The 17,696-nt window shown below is 41.5% G+C and overlaps 1 protein-coding gene across 2 annotated transcripts in view; it reads left to right on the forward strand.

The window, feature by feature from the left end:
- The first annotated feature begins 391 nt into the window (after positions 1 to 391).
- The window catches only part of LOC124149802 (atrial natriuretic peptide receptor 2-like), a 40,406-nt gene continuing 23,101 nt past the window's right edge, over positions 392 to 17,696 (forward strand). For both annotated transcript variants that reach the window (XR_007218782.1, XM_048386598.1), the window contains exon 1: positions 392 to 908. Coding sequence is in view for 1 of the 2 variants with exons in the window: in XM_048386598.1 (XP_048242555.1) it covers positions 661 to 908 (248 nt within the window). In the remaining variant the exon portion in view is untranslated. The remainder of the gene's footprint in view (positions 909 to 17,696) is intronic.

Below are 17,696 nucleotides of genomic sequence, written 5' to 3' on the forward strand. Positions count from 1 at the left end.
GATATAGTACATATGGGAATAATGTACGTCATGAGTTTAACCAGCATCCACTCACTCACTCACTCAACAGTTTATCGTGTACATGTTTAACTACATTCAATTATGCGAACAATGTAGGTTATATTTGAAAAATGTTTAGCACAATTTATGTTTGCTTGCGTAAGGTCATCCTGAGGCGCGCCGACAGGTATCTGTTGTGAAATATCATCCCTTGAGTGATATCTGTAATTTTCTACACGTCGTGGACCGCCTTTTGACTCAATAATATCTCTACAAAACGTCTGGGTGTATTCCAAATATGAACATACCAAATATTCCAAAGTGTCATTGTCATCTCTCCAGGCCATGAAACTGTCATGGTTGTACGCCTAACTATGTCTCCATCCCCGTATCTGATTGGTCCATTCGCACTAACGTCATCAGGTAGATTGAGAAGCGGTAGCATCCAGTATGCCACTTTTGGACCACTGTCCGAGTTTCCTCGACCATTCATGTACTTGCCACTCCGTCTGGTCACCTCCCTCAGGTCATCAGGCCGTAACAGTCCTGAATTAGCCACCTCCGTTTGTCACCCTTCCCGCCAGGAGTGATGTATGGGACTAAGCAGACGACTTGTCATCATTGCGCTGGAAGCATTTACTCTTGTGTGTTACCTGGCAGATGAACAGTGTACAGTCAGTGTGCCGGGCTGGTAGACCAGGGACAATGTACACCTGGGGAGTGCTCCTCCTTCTCCCCACCCTCCTGCTTCATACCCCTAGCGTCCAGGGGAACAAGCGAGAGTTCAGGATTGCCTGGATGGCACCCAAGCAGGAGTACAACAAGTTCAGTGCTGCCACTACTGTGAATGCCTTAAAGTTGGCTTTGTATTCAATTGGACGAAAATATCTCAGAGGACATCCTATACGGTAAGTGCGAGTTGATTATCATTCAGTTTTTATACAACAATCAACCTGTCACATGCCACTTATACAGTGTCAAGACTTGTTTTCCCTTTCCAGATTTTCCTTCAGAAATACTCTCATGTCGTGTCGTCATATACGTCTGGTCGCCATGGTGAATGGATAACTTGTTTATTATAAGATTTTATCAGAGTTATATCATTATTTTAAACTCTGTCCTCTTTATTCTTTCATGTAGAAAAAGCAATATCATTTAAATATGACGATGACAATTGCAATGAGTGAGTATGGTTTTGCGCCGCTTTTTGCAATATTCCAGCAATATCACGGCGGGAGACACCAGAGATGGGCTTCACACATGGTACTCATGTGGGGAATCGAACCCAGGTCTTCGACGTGAGGAACGAACGCTTTAACCACTAGACTACCCAACCGCCCCCAAAGTGAATGACGCAATATTGGGCACCATTGTCTCCCCTAGCTTCATTTCCCGTAAAATTCAATTTAACAAATAACGAATCGGATAAAAACTACAATAGTTTCTTTTCGTATACAAATAATATCTCTCCTTAAGGTAGATAAAGGGGGCATTGTTGCGAATGGTATCTTTGAACATTAAACATATCTTTCAAAATATAATATTTTATATTTTATACGTGAGTTCGTATTATTAAATTTATATGATTATAGAACGCTCCTTTTTTAAAGCTTAATCCTATAATGTTGGGTAATTAAAACGGTCCGGCATTTTCATTAGAAGAAACAATATTCACTGTGTTTAAAACAAATATACTTTTGTAATAATTTCTACATATCTTCTTACTAAGTAAAATCATGTAGGAAATCGTTACAAAAATGTTCACACAAACCACAACAAAATGTATCTAAAATATCCGTGACTAAGTTTATTCTTCCTTGCCATACCTTCCACATCAACGTCAATTTATAATGGAGACGACACCTGTAGAGTCTTACGTTGACCGATTATGTAACGGACTCCTACACAATACATCGACACGGGCGATGACTGTATCATGACTCTATCACCCTGTAGAAACCAATGACGGTCTCATATATTCGTGTCACAGGCAAATTCATAGGTTGAGTGTCTGTTAAAGCACGCGTAGATATTCTCATACATCATGCTACCTTTATAATGCAATGGCCTAGGCGTTTGTCGGAAAGGTGTGTGGGTGTGTGGGAAGGAATGTTTGGTCATTTGTGTTATATATAACATGTAAATCCCTTGCTTTTTCCTTAGAAGTTAATTCACGTGTCTGCTTCATAACATACGTGCAGAATCACGTAAAGCACCCTGTCATAAAGTACACAAAGACAGCTGAAGATATGTCATGAAAAATAGGGAAACGACAGGGTTGTATTTTTTGTCTTATTCTTTTTATTCAATGTCAGTATATTTCTTCAAGCGCTGATGCATGATGAACCACAAACAATGTATAAACACATAAGCACTGTGCAGACAAACAAACAATAAATCACTTGTTCGTCAGGGTAAAGACCGCTACTGATGACTTATTGCCCTCATGTGCCCCTAGGGGGGAGGGACCAAGATGTTCAGCGCTGTTCAACACTGCATCTCACGCGCTTGTCCCGCACACCCCCGTCAGCTATTTCCCCCCACGAACAACCCGTGTCTGGTGCAGAGACAGCCAAGGCTTAGTTTGACAGTCTAATGTTCAAGTTTGAACGATTAATTGCATATTCCACAAACTCATTTTTTATACGCCTCTTGATTTGGAACTTTTATTACCTCACGAATCGCGCGTACAAGGCACTCAGGCTGTTTTCTAATATGACAAGGCAAGTCTATTGTTCTTGTTCACACATTAGCGTGTCGCCTTCCTCGTGATTAATGTGTTACCTGCATATAATCACATAAGTTTTTGTAATCCTGGCATGTTTGACGTATCGTCCTATTGTTTATTGTACATGTATATAATATCTTCACTATCAAGGATGCTGTAAGTCTGCAACTTTTCCCTATTCAGACATGTCGCTTTACTATTGAGATACAGCATCTGACAATCATTATAACGTATAGATGACACTATGTATGTTGCATCAAAGTTAGTGTCATTTGTTTATGTTAAATGACTACTCGATGACAACTAAATGACTTGTTTCTTTGTTTGTTGTTTAACGCCGCACTCAGCAATATTCCAGCTATATGACGGCGGTCTGTAAATAATCGAGTCTGGACCAGACAATCCAGTGATTGACATCATAAGCATCGATCCACGCAATTGGGATCGATGACATGCATCAACCAAGTCAGCGAGCCTGACCATTCGATCCCGTTAGTCGCCTCTTACGACAAGCATAGGCCCCTTTTACGGCAAGTATGGGTTGTGGAAGACCTATTCTACCCCGGATCTTCACGGGTCTCACTGGTTTATGTTAAATGCCTACTGGATGACAACTAAATGACTAGTCCGCACCTCGTTAATCCGAAACACCTTTTCGAACAATTCCTGTTATGAACACCTATAAGCAGGGACATTACTCTGTCACAATAAATCCTTATCCGAAATTGCGTCACTCCCAGTACTGTCCCGATTAACGAGGTTACACTTTGACGATGTGAGGTAAACTGTTGCCAACCCTGAGATAAGGAACCTGATTGGTGAAAAATCACATTTTGACTTTTCATTATATTTTAAAACTACAGCGTCTTCGGAACACAAAAATAAAATTCACAAGTGTCAATTCATATTTATTACAGAGTTACATGACATCGAACATGGTGATCTTTGTTGATGTCAAACGTCTTTATGACGTCATTGCACAAATGTATCCAAGCACCCATAAGGTCCTCTTTCTTCTGGTGGGTCACAAATGTTTGTTGACCTGTATCTGGCACCTGACATATTGTCCTGGCATCAGGAAGGTCTGGGGATGATGTTTACATGTCTATATATATCCTCATGTAGTTTATGTCAGTGTGGCGGCCCCCCGCCTTAGCCCACGGCCATTTTGAAATGACGCCCTTGGCGACATCTTGCCTGTACATAATCCTGAAACAAAGCTGTTCTAGTGACTGCAGTGCTCTTCCTCTTGTCTCCTGAGGAATATTATTTAAATTTTATGTCTGGCATGGGGTAATGAATCTATATTGACTATCCTTGTTCCGTGTGTCGAAAACCGCTGTCCTGTTTCTTCTGAAAAACAATTCGCTTTGAAACTTTTCCATACAGAAATATGCGCACAGGGGATTGGCCACTTTGTCTCAGTGTTTGGCCTTCTCCTTTCAGGGATTGAGTTAAAGGTTTAAGCCACGTTGGCCGTGTTTAAGCCATATCTTTCTTTTTTTATCTTGAAAAACAATTCAACCCGGGAAACTCGGGAAGAAATAAGAGATGCGATACATATAATAATAGATATAATAATATATAGTATTCCTCAATGTATATTCGGGAGCGGTATTTTGATCCCGTATTGGCAGAAATTCGGATTAGTCAGAGACCGATTTTGACATATTTCACTATATATATCACGTGCAAACGAAATACATGACATAGCATAGGATTATCTTTCCCCATCTGCAGCAACCACGAGTACAGTTTATGCCAAAACTACACTACCCACATGTGACTTCCTGGCTATTGTGTAGAGGGGAATATCCGAGTAACTCTCCATTCCTTAAAAATAATGGAGCAGAGGCCCATTGTTTTTATGGAAAGGAGAGTTACGAGGATATTCCCCTACTTAAAACTCATCTCTACTTTTACACTTTGACCAAAATTCTTTTGTGGAAAATATTTGAAAATAAACCAGAACTCTTGTTGATAATGACATGTCCTCGAATCAGACGATGCGGGTTCGAACCCCGCCTGCCGACACATGTTTAGGAAAAAAATTGAAAATATTCACTTATCAATTAATGTATAAAAATAGTTCCGTCTGTTCCAAGTGGAAATTAATTCAAATGTTGAATCAAAATAATGTATAGTTGACAAACAACTCTCCATTCCTGAAAAATAATGGAGCGTTCAAACAATAGATGCGTTTTTATTAATTATACAGTGCAATCTATCGAACCAGATCAGATTTACCGTCCCGAATGGACTCGGATTAAGAATATTCTTTACAACCATATCGTTATTTATATTTCCCCCCTCCTGCTATAATCCCACTTAACCGGACTTTGTTGGCTGTCCCAAACAAGTGAACCTATTCTACTGTACTGCTTAAGATCGTTTTCCAGAATCTATTCATTATCAACGTATTCAACACTCATATTTATACATTAGGGCTAGGGATGGGGTCTTAATAGGACCACAATAAGCTTTTAAACCGTTCATATGTTCCCCCCTGACGGCCGCTGATGACGTACCTGTTATCAGACATAATGTTCACATGTTGCGTGGTTGGAGAAGGGCCCCTACCTGCCTTCTATTCATTAAACATATGAATCTCGGACACTTGTGTAAAGTTGCGTGTTTGTTATACTGATATAGTCACTTTACATTTCATATGATGTTGTGACTATGCTTGTCGTAAAAGGCGACTAAATGGATCGGGTGGTCAGGCTCGCTGACTTGGTTGATGCATGTCATCGATCCCAATTGCGTGGATCGATGCTTATGATATCAATCACTTGATTGTCTGGTCCAGACTCGATTATTTACAGACCGCCGTCATATAGCTGGAATATTGCTGAGTGCGGCGTGAAACAACAAACAAACAAACAAACAAATTATATGATGTTTGTGTAAAGGAAGGGTCAAAAGTCATGACGCCTAATGTCAAGGTCGATCACGACATCCGGGTGTGCAAAGTTTTTAAGAAAACCGTGAACCCCCATCTGAATGTATGTGTGTCGGGTCCAGCGGTTGTCATGGCGACACACTGTCTTCCGTGTTTACTCGCATGTTGGATGTCACGTGTCTTGGAAGGTTTATGTCGAATGTATATAAAGGTAATGCTATATGGTTATTTAGTGTGTGAGGGAGTTTGGTTTAACGTAACACTCAGCAATATTCTGGCGTTATGACGGCGGCCTGAAATAGTCAAGTCTGGACCAGACAATCTAGTGATATATATTATGGGCAACGATCCACGTCTTTGGGGTACGATAACCAGCTATCACCCAAGTCACTTAGTCTGACCATCCCAATTATTAAGTCGCCTGTTACGACCAGCACTGGTTGCTGTCTGTTGTAACCCGGGAATACAGTAGTACAGAACTGTGAATGCAGTAGTAACGACCAGCACTGGTTGCTGTCTGTTGTAACCCGGGAATACAGTAGTACAGAACTGTGAATGCAGTAGTAACGACCAGCACTGGTTGTTGTCTGTTGTAACCCGGGAATACAGTAGTACAGAACTGTGAATGCAGTAGTAACGACCAGCACTGGTTGCTGTCTGCTGTAACCCGGGAATACAGTAGTACAGAACTGTGAATGCAGTAGTAACGACCAGCACTGGTTGTTGTCTGTTGTAACCCGGGAATACAGTAGTACAGAACTGTGAATGCAGTAGTAACGACCAGCACTGGTTGCTGTCTGTTGTAACCCGGGAATACAGTAGTACAGAACTGTGAATGCAGTAGTAACGACCAGCACTGGTTGTTGTCTGTTGTAACCCGGGAATACAGTAGTACAGAACTGTGAATGCAGTAGTAACGACCAGCACTGGTTGCTGTCTGTTGTAACCCGGGAATACAGTAGTACAGAACTGTGAATGCAGTAGTAACGACCAGCACTGGTTGTTGTCTGTTGTAACCCGGGAATACAGTAGTACAGAACTGTGAATGCAGTAGTAACGACCAGCACTGGTTGCTGTCTGTTGTAACTGGGAATACAGTAGTACAGAACTGTGAATGCAGTAGTTACCCAGATATAAACAAACAGATGTGTTTTGTTTCTCAAGTCTGTACATCTGAACATATGAAGTTAATGTAAAATAAATGTAAATTGTAAATCAGCCAGCACTATCCCAGCTCTGTGACGGCAGCCAGCAAATAGGAGTCTGGACCAGACAAACCAGTGACTCAAAACACTCGCAACAAACACCCCATCGGGGCACAATTACACGCCATCAGGCGGCAGCCTGTCGACAACCAAGTCTGATCTAGGCAAACCAGTGGTCGTTTGGGACATGAAATCAGCCGACAGGCTCAAACATTCAATAGCTGGAGTCCTGGTCTAACGCCGAAATTAAATGAACACGTTTTACATCAAAGTTGTTCGTTACGTTGCCCTAGTCATGTTTTGGGTGACTACAAGGAAATACATCATTCCTGCAAACAGGTCCTGTAAGAAGTGCCCAACCCTTGCGCTTTCACGTGTATGGCTTACATCCTCGCCTTCAGCACCTCGCCATGCAACACTGTTCAACTCATCTCCAGCTTTGTGTTGTTTCATGTGGGGTTGACTTGGTGCATGACTGCTATTCCTGGTGAGGTGATGTCACGGAGGTATGCGACAAGATGGATTGAGTCAATATTTCCAAGCGGATGATGCTGTACATGTGGTTTTGTGATGTGGAGACATGTACATCCTGCAGGTGATTTACGTAACCTCGTCCTGGCCTGTGGTCGCTGTTATACAACCACGCCGTCTACATGGATAGCTCAGATTGTCTATGGAGAGGGCCACGTGCACCAAACACGACCAAACAAGAAATACAGGACAACCTGAAGGACAATATCAAACACCCTGGCATGCTAGAATGCTTGAGACTTATGCTCAATGAAAAAGAAGGCGTGCGTCTCCTCTAAAAGTAGTCGACCAGAGCGAATTGTACTAGCCAGAGGGCCTGAGTATTCCAACTTCCCGAGGCAAGAGAGTTAACTGACTATAAAAGTCCAGTTTCCACCCTTGCCGAACTAGGCTGGTATTATGGAGTTACATTTTGGCTGGACTAACGAGTCTGTGCATAGTCCAATCAAAATCGCGCACTGAAATCGAAATCCGGTTCGTAAAGTGTCATGCAGATTTCGGTCGACTGCATGATTTGCAAATCATGTGCACCGCCTACTCGTTGTCAACAGATATTTTCTCAATCTTTTCATGTTTTTAATCATGGTGCTCACGTGATTTGATGCACTTCGCGATGTAAGACTCGTTTTATCACAATATAGATCTTAATTATCAATCAGATCGTCTTGACTGGGCGCCACCGTTTTGTTTGAAGCAAATGCAAGTGATACGAGAGGTTGAATCTGATTGGTCAATAGGAGAGGCATAGAAAGGACATAACTCGTACGAGCCACTGGTGGCGCTACGATCGAGCCCAGGAATTCCAGCCTTGTTCGGCAAGGGTGGAAACTGGACCTTTAAAGTCAGTTGACTCTCTTGCCTCGGGAAGATGGAGTATTCCCACTGCGTCCACCATGAGTCAAACACATCACGTGGATGTAGCCTTAGTTAGCATGTCAATACAGTACTCGCCCAGATGCATTGGGATCCACTCGGCTTACGAGGGCTGGTGAAAAGGTTCTACGCCTAACAAACAAAACCAACTGCGAAAGTATTAATATTTTATGTTTCAATTAAATCTCCCTGCATTTCAATACACTTTTCATATCGATAGTGAAGCTTTTCAATTCCGGTCAGGTTCTGAAGCCACCCTCAAAAACCCATTCACGGCAGCTTTGATGTCATCGTTGTCGTCATAGCGCTTTCCGCGAGGGTGTTCTTTCATTTTAGGAAGAGATGGAAATCACTTGGTGCCAGGTCTGGCGAATATGGAGGGTAAGGAAGCTCTTCGTACCCATATTGTCGCACAGCAGCCTTTGCAAGTCGAGAGGTGTGAGAAGAGGTGTCATGAAGTAGTAGAACTCCAGCAGTCAGCATTCCTCGCCGCTTTTCTTTGATGAAATCTCTCAGGCAATGAAGCAAACCCTTTGCATCCAAGAATACAGTGGCCATAACCTTCTTTTACTGATCTTGAAACTTGAATTTCTTTGGTGCCGAAGAAGTGGAATGGTGCCATTCCATGGATTGACGTTTAGACTCGGGATCATAGTGTTTCATCACCCGTTCCTAATCTCTTTTTCAATTTGACGAAATACTCCTCAATTAGTTCTAAATTGTCTCTAACAATGTCAGTTCTTTTTTTCCTTAAGATCAGAATTTAGAAACTTTGGCACCCAACGAGTATACGTCTTATTCATTTGGTAATGTTCATGAATAATAGTTTCAATTAGTTAGTTGGGTTAAGCGCCGCTTTTAACAGTATTACAGTTATGTCAAGGCGTGTATGCTTAATGTGGTAAGAAAGCCCGAAGTGATGCAGGTCTCAGACGTTTACCACTTCGGTGAAACCCACGAGCACGGGTATGGTGCTGACAAACCTAGAAACATAATCGGGGGGAACAGGGATTCGAACCCACAATCATAGGTTTCTGGCGTGCCCAAGGGACGCAACTCTCCACAGCGAATCGCGGCGCCTTAGACGACTGGTCGACCCGTGCCCCTCATAGACCTGTTTCTTCTTCGAGTTCAGCAATGGTAACACGTCTATCTGACAGTATAAGTGTTTCTATCTCCTTGATTGAATCTTCATTTATGGAAGTTGAGGGACGTCCAGGCCTAGGGTCATCATCAAGGCTTCTTCTCCAAGCCTTAAACATAACTGCACAACGTTTAACAGTGGAACAGCTAGGGCACTTATCCCCATACACTTGTGACATGCGGTCATGAATTTCTTGGGGAGAATATTTTTCTAAAGTCTCTAAAGTCAAAAACTTGATGACTGTTCGGTACTCATTCTTTTCCATTTCTGTGTTTGGACCCTATCACGTTCAACTGGCTGTCACTAATATACAAACGGCCTCAACAGACAGAATACACTTGCAATGAACTAGTCAAACAATGTACTACATTGACTAGCCACTATGTTATGGCCCATAGTTAAAAGTTCGTCAGGCTTAGAACATTTTGACCAGCCCTCGTATTCCGTTCCCGACATAAAACCTTATGCAACGGGGTAGTGATATTGCACAATGTCACTGTAAGCTGCATTCGGATCCGCTCAGCTTATTCCGTTGCGGACATTAAACCCCATGCAACGGGGTAGTGATATTGCACAATGTCACTGTATGCTGCATTCGGATGCGCTCGGCTTATTCCGTTGCGGACATTAAATCTCATGCAACGGGGTAGTGATATTGCACAATGTCACTCCACTCGGCATGCCGCTACCTCCAAAATACATCTGGGAACAAGAGACTCGGAATACTTATACATGTTACATGGACCAAAAAACATCACCCAGACACCAATGGAGTCGTGATGTTGTAGGATTTTAACGTAAACCGCATTTATACCGACAGATTCCTCCGCATATAGTTCGTACAACATGATGGCCACATTCGAGAAAGGTTTTATTTTGTGGTGAATAATTATTAATTTGATATCAAGCAGTAGTCATTTTAGGGTCACGAATACCGCCAGATTGTGTTGTGTTATTTATGTAATGTGATCGTAACGTGAACCAGAGAAACTAGTAAATCCCATTCCACTTCTGCTTCCCGCTAAAATAATGACCGAGATGTTGGATTCTGTTCTGTTTTAGGATTTAATTATGTGATTTATTTAATTTGAGGAGACGTTAATAGGGGTGGGGGTTAACCCGTGTACTACATTGACATGTGTAGCCAAAAAACAATAACCCCGGGAAGTAGGTTATAAAAAAGTTTGAAAAACGCGCACCTGGCACCTCATTTGTCGCATACCCCCTCAAGCTGGCGTTATGACAATGATGTATTGCTAACGACGACAATTTTAAGTTTAATCAAGGAAGTTCATGAGTACGAATTTCTTTATTTTTCTGTTTTATTTTACAGCGCATTAGCAACTCATTACGTGGGGCCCATTACTCGTCATGTCTGCTCAGCGTCTGAAGACGTCAAGGCAGAGTAGCACAGACAGTATCTCACGGTGGGGCCACGTAAAGGCCCCCATTATGAATGCAGTGTCACTTACTATTCAGGAATAACATGTTTATGATGAAATTTATTTCAAATGCGTCACTTTCTTTCCGAGAAGATTTCATCGCGTTGTTTACTTAAGATTCTGACAATACCTCTTTGTGTGAAACTATGTGGATTATGGATTCTCGACTTTCTCATTTTCTTTTTAAGGGGTATAAGTATTTATGAGCAGATAAGTCACTCTAGTGTAATCAGCGCCATCTAGATGACGCGTGTGAGATGACAGCTTAGTAGAATATGTAGAATATGGCGGTGACAAAACCGTACAGCATTTCGAAATCATATGAACATCTATAAACACACAATGTAATTTAGAAAGTAGTCAAATGTAACAAATGTTATATTTGGGATGACATTTTTTTAGTGAAGTACAGATTCTCGTACTTTTTTGGTTGCGTCCCATTCGGGATTCGAACCCACACTGCCAGAGTGAGGCATCTTCATCGCAAGTTGTTGGACTTTCATTTTTGTGGAAGCCTCAGTGGCTGAGTGGGTTAGATCGCCGACTTTGTGTGCTGGCGATTAGGTGCCTCACTCTGGCAGTGTATGGAAGTGATATTGACATGACATGGAAGTGGTATTGACATGACATGGAAGTGGTATTGACATGACATGGAAGTGATATTGACATGACATGAAAGTGGTATTGACATGACATGGAAGTGATATGGACATGACATGGAAGTGGTATTGACATGACATGGAAGTGGTATTGACATGACATGGATGTGGTATGGACATGGTATGGAAGTGGTATCGACATGATATGAACGTGGTAAAGAAGTGGTATCGACATGACATGGAAGTGGTATTGACATGATATGAACGTGGAAAAGAAGTGGTATTGACATGACATGGAAATGGTATTGACATGACATGGAAGTGATATGGACATGACATGGAAGTGGTATTGACATGACATGGAAGTGGTATTGACATGACATGGAAGTGGTATGGACATGGTATGAAAGTGATATCGACATGATATGAACGTGGTATAGTAGTGGTATTGACATGACATGGAAGTGGTATTGACATGATATGAACGTGGAAAAGAAGTGGTATTGACATGACATGGAAGTGGTATTGGCATGACATGGAAGTGGTATTGACATGAAATGGAAGTGGTATTGACATGACATGGAAGTGGTATGGACATGGTATGAAAGTGATATCGACATGATATGAACGTGGTATAGAAGTGGTATTGACATGACCTGGAAGTGGTATTGACATGACATGAAAGTGGTATTGACATGACATGGAAGTGATATGGACATGACATGGAAGTGGTATTGACATGACATGGAAGTGGTATTGACATGACATGGATGTGGTATGGACATGGTATGGAAGTGGTATCGACATGATATGAACGTGGTAAAGAAGTGGTATCGACATGACATGGAAGTGGTATTGACATGATATGAACGTGGAAAAGAAGTGGTATTGACATGACATGGAAGTGGTATTGGCATGACATGGAAGTGGTATTGACATGACATGGAAGTGGTATGGACATGACATGGAAGTGGTATTGACATGACATGGAAGTGGTATTGACATGGCATGGAAGTGGTATTGACATGGCATGGAAGTGATATTGACATGGTATGAAAGTGATATCGACATGATATGAACGTGGTATAGAAGTGGTATCGACATGACATGGAAGTGGTATTGACATGACATGGAAGTGGTATTGACATGACATGGAAGTGGTATTGACATGGCATGGAAGTGATATTGACATGGTATGGAAGTGGTATCGACATGATATGAACGTGGTATAGGAGTGGTATCAACATGATATGGAAGTGGTATTGACATGACACGGAAGTGGTATGGACATGGTATGAAAGTGGTAAAGAAGTGGTATTGACATGACATGGAAGTGGTATCGAGATGACATGGCAGTTGTATGGACATGGTATGAAAGTGGTATCGACATGATATTAACATGGTATGGAAGTGGTATCGACATGATATGAACGTGGTATAGAATTGGTATCGACATGATATGGAAGTGGTATTGACATGGTATGGTAGAGGTATTGACATGGTATGGAAGTGGTATCGACATGATATGAACGTGGTATAGAAGTGGTATTGACATGGTATGTAGGTGGTATCAGGATGATATGAACGTGGTATAGAAGTGGTATTGACATGGTATGTAGGTGGTATCAACATGATATGAACGTGGTATAGAAGTGGTATTAACATGGTATGTAGGTGGTATCAACATGATATGAACGTGGTATAGAAGTGGTATTGACATGGTATGTAGGTGGTATCAACATGATATGAACGTGGTATAGAAGTGGTATTGACATGGTATGTAGGTGGTATCAACATGATATGAACGTGGTATAGAAGTGGTATTAACATGGTATGGAAGTGGTATCAACATGATATGAACGTGGTATAGAAGTGGTATCGACATGATATGGAGGTGGTATGGAGGTTGTATTGACATGGTATTGAGGTGGTATGGAAGAGGTATCGACGTGGTATGGAAGTGGTATTGACATGGTATGGAAGTGGTATCGACGTGGTATGGAAGAGGTATTGACATGGTATGGAAGTGGTATTGACATGGTATGGAAGTGGTATTGACATGGTATGGAAGTGATATCGACGTGGTATGGAAGAGGTATTGACATGGTAGGGAGGTGGTATTGACATGGTATGGAAGAGGTATTGACATGGTATGGAAGTGGTATTGACATGGTATGGAAGTGGTATGGAAGTGGTATTGACATGGTATGGAAGTGGTATCGACGTGGTATGGAAGAGGTATTGACATGGTATGGAAGTGGTATTGACATGGTATGGAAGAGGTATTGACATGGTATGGAAGTGGTATTGACATGGTATGGAAGTGGTATTGACATGGTATGGTAGAGGTATTGACATGGTATGGAAGTGGTTTTGACATGTTATGGAAGAGGTATTGACATGGTATGGAATTGGTATTGACATGGTATGGAAGTGGTATTGACATGGTATGGAAGAGGCATCGACGTGGTATGGAAGTGGTATTGACATGTTATGGAAGAGGTATTGACATGGTATGGAAGAGGTATCGACGTGGTATTGAAGTGGTATTGATATGGTATGGAAGAGGTATTGGCGTGGTATGGAAGTGATATTGACATGGTATGGAGGTGGTATGGACGAGGCATGAACATGGTTTTGAACAAGTTCAAATAGTTTTCAAACGGTTTCTATTCTTTGACATTATCCGCTATCAAGTATAACCACAGTTCTGTATTGAAAACAGGCATGGTTACGTGATCTTTCATAATGACAGTCTCATAATTGCTCTGTTTAGGGGACTGCGAAAGTTTCAATGGTGTGTGTGTGTTTGATAGATGTCAACACTTTTCGTTAAAAAACGTTTATGTGGAGTTTCTGTATGTTTAATTACCAACCATAACTTACATATCCGGCCAGCCTTGAAGGGGACATGTTTGTTTGACACTTATGGCGCAGATGTGACAAACCTGCCACAAATTGGAGTTCTAATTTTCTCAACATTGTGTCGTACATGTCAGAGTTTCTTTGTAGACGCTCATTTCTCCTTTATGTCTATGACCGAGCGGAGTCGTGACAAGAATGTAATAAAATGACTTTTTGAAAGTTCTATGAGTCACAACATTCTACGATATTTTCCATACTATTTTGGAACTACACGGTTTGACGGTTGTAGACAACAAAGAAATATCGGATTGTGTTGTATAAGTAAATATCATTAACCATTTGCCATCGACCGTTTAACGACATGACTGCCACTGGACGTCGCGTTCAAGATAAGAGATAAGATAAGACTTCATTATCCCAAGGGAAATTCATATTTCATAGCTGATTAGAACTAAAGTATGAAAAAATAAAATATATGGTCTTAAAATAGGAACATAAGAAAATTAGACACTTACTTATATAGCCACGAGTAAAAACATGTAGAGCATGATTATTGCGCATGTGTAGGGAAGTGTACGCATGCGCGCGTGTGTCTGTGAGAGTGAGTATGGGCTTTGTCTTGTCCGGACTAATGGCAGTTTTATATTGCTAGCTCACTGAGGCACCATGCCACAGTTTTAGCGTGAATACCCCACTCAGACAGAGTATGCTGTCCCCGAGCCGACCAGACCTTGTTTTATCTCCTTATCCGAGCGCCAGGCAGGGTAACAACAAGTACCATCTTTAAAGTATTTTGGTATGACGCGGCCCGGGGATCGATCAAACACGTCCCCGCTCTCCGGGCAGACGCTTTATGCACTAAACCCTGAGAGACGGTCACAAAGACACAGATTCACAGAGATTCAGTGGGTGAGTCAGTGGGTGAGTCGGTGAGATTATGGTCCACAACAGATCGAGTGTATGATAACCTGGTGAACGGTTTGCCTTGTGCTGATAAACACAGCCATCCAGCCACACTGCTGGACCATACGTCACAATTGAATTCTGCACACGTACATGAAACGATTTTTCTGCCCCGTGATTTTTGTGAAAAGCCTCCAGCCCAAACGTCCTCTTGATGACTACCTTTAAGCCCTCCCCTAGCAAAGGTCCGCAATCTGGATTGTCCTAAAGTATCCACGACCCGTGGTACACCCTGCACAACACTGAACATTCATTACAATTTAATAGGAGCGAGGCTCAGGTGAAAAGGCACTTCCAGGAAAGTGGGTTCAAATCGTTCAACAATACAGTAAACTAATTTTAGTTCGTTATAACCGTAGTTCGTTATAAGCATATATACAACATAACTACAGCAATTAGTCGGGACGAAAAAGTAAGTTCGCTATATCCGTCAGTTCGTTATAAGCGTGTCCGTTATAAACGTAGTTTACTGTATATGATGGGTAACTCACATTTAATGATGCACAATAGTATCACGGAGCATAACAGTTAACAGCTGCCGTTATGGGCAAACATACTGGCTCAGTAGCACAAAGAGCACTGATTACTGCGTCCAGACCAGTACTGGAAATACTATGAAACATAGATCCCCTTTAACCGTATTGTAACCTATGTAATGTTCGAGTTGCTGTTTATTAAATATATCTCTGTCTAAAGCACGATTGTGAATATATAATATACCTTTGTTTATGTGTCACTATCTAATAGTGATGATACCTGGTGTTTGCGAAAAGGTTGTCCCCATAAAAGTTATTTAAAATCTTTACTAAGGCCTTGAATGTTGTAAGCCTGATAGCCAGGAGTCACGTGACTCTCTTTGAATTGTAACAGGCAGCGCAGCTCTATCGGAGCTGAAGCTGGTCGAGCTGCAATCACTTATCATCACAGCCAGGTGGTCAGTCATCTAAAGTAGTATACACATTCAGCATCCATTTTGGACATTCAATGTCCATCCTGGAGTCATGACCAGCGAGATGTTCATTGACCTGGACATTCAGGTTCTGTGTGGGACAAGAAATGACAAAGACTTAGTGCTTTCTGTAGGCAGTATATAATTCGCTGATTAAAGAGGGCATGGCTGTGTTGTTGGCGGTGACTTAATGTGTCTCTTCTAATAAAACCACCTCAAATGTCACCGACGCCCAACTGATGCTTATGTGTAGCCCGCTGAATCCCCCTGACAATAACTGTCCTGAAACGACTCCGCTGCAGCTGTGATATGTGTCAGCCGTGTGTACCGGATGAAGATTCTGTCACATTAACAACTACACCGTGGCCATATATTCTAAAAAAAAGAAATAAAACTTTAGAATTCCTTGAAATCCTTTGAAATGAAAACAAGCAATGTCCTTGCTTTCAAGAATTTATTTAAATTTAAATTAAATTACATTTTATGATTCATAATTTAGTTGCGATGTAATTTCTTTAGTGGTTATTATCTCACAGTTAAACGACAAAATGAAAAGAATGATATTAAACGGTAAGACAAGCAGAAAGCAAGTGAGTAAACAAGATTGTAAGAAGGTGTTTACCCGTACGTATATAAACAGCAATGAACAAGTAGAAATCAAAGAAGGCAAGGCAAGAAATAAATGAGAGTGTGAATTTGGTTTAACATTATTCCAGTTATGTCAAGGCGTGTCAACTTAATGTGGGAGAAGAGCCTGAAGTGATGCAGGACTCAGACGTTAACCACCTTGGTGAAACCCACGAGCACGGGTATGGTGCTGACAAGCCTAGAAACATAGTCAGGGCTTAAGCCACGCTCATATAAGCACATCTAATGGACACAAGTCTCACAACAAATTGCGATACGTTCAACAATTGAGCTACCCGTGCTCCTGGGTAAGTGTGTGAGTAAAGACATTACGAAGCAAATAGGAAAGAATGTAAAACAACACAGGAATCAAACTGGTCGGGAAATGAGCACAAAGTAAGTTAATGAGACCAGAAATAAGAAAAGCAAGTGGATATAAGATTCAGGAAGTACGTACGTGGCAAGTAAATAAGGCAAGATGTATGTTTATAAGTAAGGCGATCATTTAGTCAGTAAGTAAAACAACAAGTAATTTTTGTTAAATTTGAAGTTTACACGAGATGCGGCTTTTTCCATTGGATGAGAGGTCGGTCACATGACCGCGAAACTGACGTTCATAAGCGTATGATCGACACAATTTGACGTCCATACCTTTTTCACGAGACCGTGTTCTTGAAATGACGTAAACACTGATGGACTACTTCCACATTCCTGGGGAAACCCCTGGGAATCGTCAAAGGTTTATCTATTTGCAATAAATATGAACATTGCCATAGATAACCTGCTCTAACACAACATTATATACATATTATTTTGTGCATTTGAGGACGTGTAATTGTCAACCTAGGCTAAGCGACACATGAAGGTA

This window comes from Haliotis rufescens, unplaced genomic scaffold, assembly GCF_023055435.1.
Source record: "Haliotis rufescens isolate VD_foot unplaced genomic scaffold, xgHalRufe1.0.p SCAF_6, whole genome shotgun sequence".
NCBI lineage: Eukaryota > Metazoa > Mollusca > Gastropoda > Lepetellida > Haliotidae > Haliotis > Haliotis rufescens.